Here is a 10,840-nt window from a genome sequence, read left to right on the forward strand (position 1 = left end):
CCTTTTCGGTGCTTGGCTCCCCTAAAGAACTAAAAACTGACAGTGGACCTGCCTATACAAGTTCGGTATTTGCCTCGTTCCTAACAAAATGGAACGTTATCCATAAATTTGGTATTCCATATAACAGCCAAGGCCAGGCAATGGTGGAAAGGGCTAATCAGACTCTGAAAGATGCCCTAGCACGTTACACGGCCGGGGAAGGCAAAATAACACCCCCTAATTTACCGGCCATTCAAGACACCCTTAATCTCTGCCTTCACATGCTTAACTTCCTCAACGTCTCAGGCCAACCTCCGGCAACAGCAGCAGAACGACATTATGCGCCCCCAGACACCAACTCAGCTAAACCTCTCGTCTACTTCCGTCAGCCTCCTGATCCGACTTGGAAAGGCCCTGCGAAACTACTTGTTTGGAGGAGAGGCTATGCTGCCGTTCAGCATGACGACACCACCCTCTGGGTTCCTGGACAAGGCATCCACCCATACCACCCACCTGCTGTCGGACGTGCCTCCGCCGTACCAACTGCCATCCCGCTGGATCCGGTGCTGCAAAAAATCAACAGCCTCACCCCCTAAATCTGGCGTCATTCTGCAATGTGCCCAGACTCTTACCCTGGTGATCCTCATGTTTGCTGTCTTCATCCTCCTGCTCCTGTTAAGTCACCGTAACGCCAACGTCTCCACTCCACACCGTGCGTCCCGCAGAAACACCCCCCCTACAAGCAACTTCAACTGTAGCCAATGCATCATTTGAGTATCCAAAGGGTCGGCAACCACCAGCACGCTAATCTACTCTAATATCCCTCCCGAGGGATGTACTCAGGATCTCCCTAAGTGCATTCTTAACAAGACTGAATACAGTGTCTGTAAGCAGGGCAATGCAGTGACATGCCACAGCCCAGAAACACTTACCAAATACAACATTACCATATGGGCCGGTCTCGGCATTGTTGCTGGGAATGCAGGGGCAGTCTACCTTGCATACCTTAACCACACCATTCGCTCAAAAGCAGAACAATGGACTATTGACATTGATGTCTATCTGGCCATGGACAAAATAGCCGTTCGCTCTTGTGGCTCCCATGCCTGGCGAGAAACCTACAAACATAACCATAAATATCTTTGCACCTGTAACATGCCAAACCCCCTTGAATACCTTCTTCACCCCTGCGCATCATGGGGAGACCCGGAGAAGACCATTTGGCACAGAGTTTGTGAATACACTGGTGGTGGCTACCGAGGGTGCTACAACCCCTTGAACACAGCAAAACGGACTATTGAATCCTTCCGTCGGATACCTAACAGCAACAGGGTCTCTTTCACCCTCTCAAAAGACCATCCTAAAATTGAAGCCTACGGCCTGGGGATTGATGCGACGGGCAGTGATCCACTTACCTATATTACAATCACAATTGACAGTCTCAAAGAATCCAGAAGCATACAATGGTCCATTTATGACACCATCGAAAAACTTGAAACCAACGCAAAACCAATTGTCTCTGAAAAAGCTCGCAACCTGTTCCTAGAATTTGCCACCGAAATTGCCCAAACCCTGGGGGTAACAAATTGTTTTGTATGTGGGGGCACAAACATGGGCGAACAATGGCCCTGGGAGGCCCTAGAGGCTGACCCAGTATTACTGAATAATCTCTCCCAGGCTGGGAATCTCACACTACGACCCCACGCTTCTGATACCACCTGGATATTGACTACCAACATTGTAGGTACCCACTGTTACTTCCGCAATGGTTCCTTTGCAGTAGGCACTCTCCTCTGCAAAGGCCAGTGGGCCAACTCCTCATGGACCTCGGCTGCCAACATCTCCCAGCCTGAGCAGTTGAACACCACGGTTTTTTCCTACCTTTTCTCCTCAACACAAAACTGGACTGCCCCAGTGGGGATGTATTGGGTGTGTGGAAATCTTGCTTATGAGTATCTCCCTCACAATTGGGGAGGCTCCTGCATTTTAGCATGGATTAAACCCTCCTTTTTCTTGCTACCCCTCACTGCTAGACAAAACCTGGGAATCTCCATGTATGATGATTGGAGAAGGAAAAGGGCCCTAGACCAGGGGGAGGGTTTTGGGGGGGTGCGGGTTGGCAACTGGAACAATAACAAATGCCCCCCTGAATGCATTATTGCTTATTATGACCCTGCAACATGGGCAGAAGATGGGTCGTGGGGTTACCGAACCCCAATTTATATGCTTAATAGAATAATTAGGCTACAAGCTGTGCTAGAGTTGGCGGGTAATCGTATTGATAGAGCACTTAATGCCATTGCCACTGCACAGGATAAGCTGCGCACTGCAGTATATCAAAACCGCTTAGCTTTGGACTATCTACTTGCAAAAGAAGGAGGGGTATGTGGAAAGTTTAACCTGACAAATTGCTGCCTGCAGATTGATGAAATTGGCAAAGTGGTAGCTGATCTCACTGCTGACTTGAGAAAACTAGTACACGTGCCCGTACAAAAGTGGACAGGGATTATGGATGATGCGGGGTTCTTGGGGGGCATCTTCTGGAATTGGAAGCAAGCCAGATTTATGGCAGGCAGCATTTTCTTAGGCCTCCTACTACTACCCTGTTTTATCCCTGTCATCCGAAGTATAATCCAGTCCACAGTGGAGGGCATGGTACAGAAAAAGAGTATCAACATGGCTTTAACAGGCTTTGATGTGCAGCAACAAAAAGCATTGTTGACAGACCTGTCAGATGAAGAGGCAGACGAAGAGGAAAAGTTTTTTTGACAAAAAAGAAAAAAGTAGCAGATGTTGTCATATAAATCCTTGTGTAGGTGTGGCGGTCACCCATGGCCCAGTGCATAACAGGGCATGCGCAGCCATGCTGAACCACACAGGAAAAAACAAACTCCATAACATCCTGATAGTTCATAACATAACATCCTGATAGTTCATAACATAACATCCTGATAGTTCACTCTAGATGTGCCTTACCCAACGACGCCCAGGATTTGACCATATATAGACAGAACTTCCCTGAGCAGTAGATTAGCAATTGTAGTTTGACAGGCTGTCTTAAATCACATGCTGATTGCTCCTCCTGCTTTTGTCCTATCTCAATAAAAGGGGATCCCAGACCCCAATCTGGGTCGCCTCATCCCGAGAAAGCTCATGTCCGTGTCTTTTCTCAACATTGGCCTCATGAGCGAACCACGGGTACTTCACACTTAAAAAAGATGAAAATCTTTTAGAATGGCAGAAGGGTATCAACAAATTTGTATGGGCAGGAAAGAAGCCGAGGGTAAAGATGAAAATAATGCAAGATGTACGTGAGAGAGGAGGCTTGAAATTACCTAACCTAAAACTATATTATGATGCAGTGGTGCTATCTGTAATTAGTGATTGGACTCATTTAACTAATGATAGAATACTGAATATCGAGGGACATGATCTGGTATATGGTTGGCATGCTTACCTGTTATTCAACAAAAAATTGGATAAGAAGTTTAAAAGTCATATTTTAAGAAATGCTTTACTGCAGGTCTGGAAAAAATACCAATATAAATTAAATGACAAGATACCCATGTGGGTACCCATGCGGAAAAGTTACTTTTGAATCGCTGTCAGCTAGTCTTTGAATAAACCTCTGTTGTTGTGAAGTCCTGGCTCTCGCATCTTCTCTACCCTTGATCCATTAAACTGGCGATGAAGGTGGGATACAGCGATTCCTGATTGCAGAGCCTAGGACAAAGCGAGAAGTTGTTCAGCAGAAGCCGCTCAAGCTGCATCAACCCGCCGGTACGGCGAACCGCTGACTTTTTTTCCCTCTTCTCTACGCTCTTCCCTCACTCTCTTGCCTACCAACCCGAGAGATCTCTTACGGCGAACATGGCATTCTCCTTACCGCCCTTCGCTCCCTTCGGAGCCACTGTTGAAACCTGGGAAGGTTTCATGGAGCGCTTCGAGTGCTACCTTATAGCCTCAAAGAACCACAACCAACCAGAGGCAGAAAAATGCAGCTTCTTTTTCAGTTGTTACGGGCCCGCGATGTTCACGTCCGCCAGAGCCTTAGCCTCTCTGCGACCAGTGTACCAGCTGAGCTGGGACACGTTAATGTCCAAACTGAAGAATCACTACGCCCCAGCACCTTCCCGCATCGCTCGCCGTTACGCGTTCCGCCGGTGTGTCCAGAAACCGGCAGAGAGCATCAGCCAGTTTCTGGAGTCGCTTTGCATGACGGCGGTTCAGTGTGACTTCCACGATTTGGACGAAAACCTCATCGAGCAGTTCCTCTGAGGGGTGAAGGACATTAACTTATGAAGCTGCCTCCTGCGGCACCCCGACATCACAATGCAACAGGCCGTGGAAGCTGCCAGAGCAGCCGAGCTCTCTGAGCAGTCCACGGCCGATATGCAATGCCTGCAGCCCCTTCTGCCGCCTCCTTCGGTGCTTCCTGTGTGCCCTTCGCCTGCCGCTCAAGCCTGCCTCGTTGACAAGCTGGAGCCACTCGAAGACCCCAGCTCTGAGCTAGTTGGCCAGCTCCGGGTGCAACCCAGGCGCCCACCACCTCCGCCAGGTGCCCCTGCCTCATCTGGATGTGTGGGTTTTGGCGCCCGCCATGCCCGCACGGCTTGCCCCTTCAAGGGCACAGTCTGCCGCCGTTGCGGCAAGAAGGGCCACATTGGGAAGAAGGCGGGGCTTAGCAGTGAGAAGATGGAGTTTCAGGCTACTCCTGAAATTCCTCTATACCGAAGGATTTTTGGACGGGTTCTTTGAACCCTAGCTGTCCCGTAAACGACAGTGAAGGTGAGGAGAGACCCAGGACCTCAGAGACACCCGCAAGTCTCTGGGGGGGGGGTATTAACTCCTCGTGCCAATTCCTTTTTGGATTAGCTGCGTGCTAACTGAAACTGCAGGTTGCCCCTAAGAATGGTAGAAGTGATGTCATCTGGTAAGCTGATTTTATTATCCAAGAGAGACTGTTCGCGTTAAAAATTTAAGATAACTGAAACCAAAGAACAGGGAAATTTAGCGGCGATCTGGCTTTTTTTAATGGATTTATGGCTGGTGGTTACTTTACTTCTTAAATGCTTCAAGAAACTCCTCGACATCTTCCCCCCTCTGAATCTCCCTAAGTGGATTGTAAAATTTATTTTCTACTAATTAGCCCGTCACGATTCGACACTTTTATTACTTTATTACTTGGCTTGTTTACGATCAGATAAGATTGCACAGCCTGTAAGAGACTAAGAAGTCTGTGGAAAAAAAAAAAAGAGCTTGCAATTCTTAACTGCGACACATCATGGCGTCCCAAAATACCTCCAAGATTTCATTTCAGATTCTTTTTTCCGCATGCAGAGGACTTTTTGATTCTTATCAGAGGCTGGAAAGAAAATTGGATCATCTGATTTTAAAATATGAAGTAAAAACTGAGATTGTTGAATGTTTAAATGCTCCTGAAATACAAACGGAAAATGTGAGAAATGGTGTCTGGTCTATCTCAGAGGAAGAAAGGAGGGGGGGAGCTATAAAGAAGACTCATTTAAAAAGACAGACTGCAGGAGGAATGGAAAATCCACCCTTGAGAATTAAAGTTAATTTGGAAAATTTTACAAGACCAGGACAACATTATTATTTCGTCACTGACATTCAGAGTCCAAAGGTGCCAAAATATCTTTGTCTGGATTTGCTTATGAAAACATTTGGTAAACTTATCCAACGCGTGGCAATTGGCTGGAGAAGATCTTGCTATTGGAGAGACACTGGTTGATAGATGGAAGAACGTAATTTAAAATCTAGCTAAATCTGATTACCTTAATGTGTAATAGATATAGCTGAATAATGACTGATATGGATAGTAATATATATAATTTGGAACTGGCTGATAGATTGAAGAATACAATTGAAAACTAGTTAAACCTAATTGCTTTTTCTTGTAACAGATATAGTTGAATAATAATTGATATTGATAGTAATGTATATAATGTGGAGTTGATATGATAACTAACAATTGGAAGATTATACATAAAGAGTATTAACTACAATAATTATCACTATTAAAAAACTAAATAAAAATACATACAATTAAATGTTAATCAATACTGGGAAAATGTTATGATATATGATATAATTAAATATTATGGATGTCCAGCTAAAATAGGATATGAGGATTTGATGATAATAGAGGATTTTACAAATAAGTAAATGAATTGTCAGCATGTGTTATGGATTAATCATGTAATGTATAGCTAAGAAGATATTTGAATTAATATGAGTTAATGGAAGAGAAGCACCAAAGCATGTTGTAACCAGTTGATATACTTCTTTTTTTTTTCCATGATAGACACCTGTGTTATGTTTTGTTTTCCTGCCTTGTCTCTTGTCGGTTTTGTCTCTTTTTGTATTATTTTTATCTTTTATTTTTTATTTTAATTTTTATTTTCTATTTGTCTTTTTATTTTATTTTATTTTTTCCTCTCCCACCAGTGTGGGCAGGGATTGTTCAAGATTATTACTTTCAATATTTTTAAATAATAATTACAGTTAAATGAAAATGGATATATAATAATGCTTTAGTTAATATGAGTTATGTTGGTTGACTGTGGAGGAGATGTACCAAAACTTATCTGTAATTGATTGATACATTTTCTACAGATGTAAAGAAAGATGTGTACCTGTTTTAAACTAAAATTAAAAAACATTTATAAAAAAAAAAGAAGGGCCACATTGCACAGGTCTGCCGCGCTTCCCTGCCTGCGCCATCCTTCCTACAGCAGCCAGCTGCACCTCAACCGCAGCCGCACCACCAGCCACCATGGCCCGCTAGGCGGGCTGAAGACTGCCACACCGATTACCAGCCGGACGTTGTCGGGGAGACGGTCAGCCAGGCGTCTGCCGGGGCCCACAAAGTTTCCGCCACACTCCAGCTCGAAGGTCAGCCCTGCCGAATGGAGGTGGACTCTGGCTCCTCCCACTCCCTGTTCTCCTGGGCCACCTTCTCCCGCCTGTGTCCCCACGTCTCCTGTGCCCAGCTGCAACCCATGGACACCTCCCTCAGGGACTACCAGGGGACTCTTATTCCCACCCTGGGGTCTTTTCCCATTTGGGTGGACTATGGGGACTTTCACGGTCGTTTGCCTATTCTTATTGTCAAAAACTCCCTGCCTGCTTTATTGGGGCTTGACTGGTTTCCTGCCTTGGGGCTGTCTATTGGGGGGGTGCATAGGGTGGTTCCCTCCTCCCTGGAAGATGTCCTTACAGAGTTCTCTGACGTTTTCGATGGCCAGCTGGGTTCTTACAAGGGCACCCCCATTTCCCTAAACCTCGACCCCCAGGTTGCTCCAATTCGGCTTAAGGCTCGCAGGGTGCCTTTTGCCTTGAGGTCTAAGGTTGATGCCGAGCTTGATAAGCTTCTGGCACAGGGCATACTCGAACCAGTCGACCACTCGCGATGGGAGACCCCGATTGTGGTCACTGTCAAGCCAGACGGGTCGGTGCGGATCTGCGCCGACTACAAGTCGACTATCAACCTTGCCCTCCAGGCAAACCCCTATCCAGTCCCTGTGGTGCAGCACCTGCTCCATTCCCTGGGGCGGGGCTGCACATTTGCAAAACTGGATATGGCACAGGCCTACCAACAGCTCCCAGTGGATGACGATGTGGCGGCTGCCCAAACCATCGTCACCCATCGTGGGGCTTTTCGTTGCTGCCATATCCAATTTGGTGTTTCCGTGGCCCCGGGGATCTTCCAGAGCCTCATGGAACGGCTGCTCCATGGGCTCCCTGGCGTGGTTCCGTATTTCGATGACGTTATGATCGCTGCTTCCAGCAGCTCAGAACTCATCGAAATGCTTAGGAAGGTCCTCCTTCGTTTTAGGGGCGCGGGTTTAAAACTCAAACGCAGCAAATGCTCATTTGCTGTCCCTAGGGTGGAGTTCTTGGGCTTCTTGATTGACACCCAAGGAATCCACCCTACACCTGCTAAAGTGGCAGCCATCAGGAACGCCCCCACTCCTTCCTGTAAGGTGGAGTTACAAGCGTTCCTGGGGCTTTTGAATTTTTATGCACCCTACGCCGTTTGTTCACAACCCACGGGTTGCCGGACGTAATCGTTTCTGACAACGGGCCCCAATTTACTTCTACCACATTCCAGGAATTCCTGGCCTATCAGGGAATCCGGCACGCGCTCACAGCTCCGTAGCACCCTGCCTGCAATGGCCAGGTGGAATGGGTGGTCCGCTCAGCCAAGAAGGCACTGGGCCGGATGGACCGGGGCGACTGGCAGACGAGGGTGGTGGCTTACCTGCTAAGCCAACACCCCACCCCCTGCCCAATGACCAACAAAAGCCCCGCAGAGCTCTTGATGGCCCGGCACCTGCAGACCCCCCTGGATAGGCTTCACCCACTCTATTCGGGGGATCAGCCGTGCAACCTGGGGGTTACCCCTCCCCAATCTTTCCGTGTGGGGGACTTGGTCTGGGCCCGGTCATTTTCAGGGGAACCTAGGTGGGTGGCTGCCTCTATAGTATCCATAACTGGCCCCTGTTCCTACAGGGTCGGACTGGCCGATGGATCCGAGTGGAGGTGCCACATGGATCAACTAAGGAGGTGCCTCCCTGCAGAGATCAGCGCCCCAAATGATCCAGGGCTCAACGACACAGCTGCCTGCCAGCCGGTCCCAATGTTCCAGGCCTCTCCCCAGGCAGGCCTCTCCTACCCTATGTTTCCAGAGTTTCAACCTACAGTTGCTCCACCTCAATCCAACCAGGTGCAGTATGACAGGGCCTTCCCCAGTTCAGGCCCTACCTACCCAGACGCCCCCTGTTGGCAGGCGCTTCAGCAAACTCAACCCGATAAGGTTTTCCCGCCAAGTTCCAGCTACAATCCTTCGCCAGTTGCCGCCTCCTGGCAACGTGACGTCTCCCCTGTGGCCGCACCCCCTTGGCCTGGCCTACCTGTTTTTTTGAGCCCGCCTTCTGGGCCGTTCCAAAATGGTGTCGCTGGAAGCTCCACTCCCTTTGGGGAGGAGCTACCACGAGCAGGTCTCACCCCTCCAACGACTGCAGGCGAACTGCGAAGATCTGGGCGGGTCCCGCGCAGCCCTGCCTACCTAGAGGACTACGCATGCTCCAATCAGGGGCATGTGCTCTAAGCCAGGGGGAAGGGGTGTTGAGGATTCAGTAAATCCTCCACTTACGACCGGGAGGCCAGCAACAGTCTAGGCTGTGCCCTGATTGCCTGAGGCGCAGCATAGCCTGTTGCTAGCCAGCCAAGCCAACCTGATTGGCCAGGGTACTGCGTCAGCAGTTGCTAGACACTCCTAAGCCTCCCATTGGTTCCCCCATTTAAACTACTGTGTATAAATACCTTGGCGCAGAAAAGTTACTTTTGAATCGCTGTCAGCTAGTCTTTGAATAAACCTCTGTTGTTGTGAAGTCCTGGCTCTCGCGTCTTCTCTACCCTCGATCCATTAAAATCACAATGTGGTAGAGATTTTAGTATGTGAATCAGCCTTCATTGATCGAATATCCCAGATGGAACTTACATATACCTTCCTATTACATTAAAGCAATTACATAGATGAGATAGTTCATGTTTTCAAAAAAATGATAAGCAAAGGGTGATCTTGTAATGTAAAATGGATAAGGAACTGATGGGAAATGGAAGGATGCAGTTGCATATCTGAACAGAACTGATATGTGAACTGAACTATCCCAGAGAGGAGCATTGCATAATAAAATTTACATGCGGTTGTTCACAAAGGCATTTGCAGGCTGACATGCTGAAGACACGTCCAGGCACTAGCAGCAAAAATGGGCCCAGGGCTCAGCAGGAGCCTAGTGATATTGACTAATGGTAATAAAAATGAAATAAAACCCAATACAGCCGTAAGCATGATTGCATTTTTAGAGAAGCATGCTGTCGGTTTGCTTTTGCTGAAAAAAAGAGAGGTGTCACATAGGCTGACCCAACTGTTTATTGCTCAAATATTAACTGTGAAGGCAAAAACATTAAAATAAAAATAGCATATTGATGTCTAAGCAAGCTGGGATGTTGAAATTTAAGAGATGGGCTCTTTTCATTCTCATCCCCACTTCCCATCCTGGATTTCAGTTTGTCTCCTGTGCTCTTACCAATATTAGGAGACTGATTTGGCAGAGATTAGAAGAGATAACTTTCATTTCCTTGGACCCTCTGGAAGTTGAGAATGTGGACATCTAAGCCAAATGAGGTAATACAGCAATGGCCTCAGAAGGATGCTCATTTAATAGAGACTGAGTCTGTTGCTTCATGTCAGCATAATCCTTTCCTCTCTTGGAGTGGCAGAAGTAGAGATCATCTGGGAAAGATCTTATGAAAAGATGGAACTGAACATTCAGCAATGAGACAGAACAATGATGATTAGCAGACTTTTACTCCTGTTGCCTAGTAGAAGCTCTACAGCAATTCCCCAAACATGATTCTTTCCTAGCTGTCATTGACAACTGTCACTGTCATTTCTGTCATTTCTCCTGTGTTAACTGGGACAGACAAGAGTTGACCCTGGGAAGTTCATGTTACAATCAAAGCTAGTATTATAATATTTCAATCAAAATACTGTTAAAGGATGAACTTTATCCATCACCCTTATACTAATATTCTTTATTTGGTTAATAATCATGCAGCAGCTACCACATTAGAAAATTGCTTGCTTATTCTATCGTGATCACGCTTTACTTCTTTAAACTTGACTGCAAGCATTCCAGTTTTAAAAGGTGATTAGCTTTCTAATGCAATATTCTCCAATCTGAAATCTTCCAAAACTATTAGGATTACAATTCCCAGTATTTTTAGTTAGCATGGCCAACTGGGAATTCTGGCAAATTTAGTTTAGGCTCCC

At 46.9% G+C, this 10,840-nt stretch overlaps 1 protein-coding gene across 1 annotated transcript; it reads left to right on the forward strand.

Moving 5' to 3' along the window:
• Window positions 1–1,047: 1,047 nt before the first annotated feature.
• On the forward strand, window positions 1,048–2,748 carry LOC148045469 (endogenous retrovirus group 3 member 1 Env polyprotein-like). The gene has a single exon (XM_087717021.1). It carries the CDS (start codon window positions 1,048–1,050, stop codon window positions 2,746–2,748), a length of 1,701 nt encoding a protein of 566 aa, XP_087573147.1.
• The last annotated feature ends 8,092 nt before the right edge of the window (window positions 2,749–10,840 follow it).

This window comes from Thamnophis sirtalis, unplaced genomic scaffold (assembly GCF_051295495.1).
Source record: "Thamnophis sirtalis isolate CommonGarterSnake01/CBP01778 unplaced genomic scaffold, rThaSir2_p1.2 scaffold_5, whole genome shotgun sequence".
NCBI classification, from domain to species: domain Eukaryota; kingdom Metazoa; phylum Chordata; class Lepidosauria; order Squamata; family Natricidae; genus Thamnophis; species Thamnophis sirtalis.

Coding starts and splice junctions, on each gene's coding strand:
- LOC148045469 (XM_087717021.1), top strand. CDS start 1,048: ATGGACAAAATAGCCGTTCGCTCTTGTGGCTCCCATGCCTGGCGAGAA.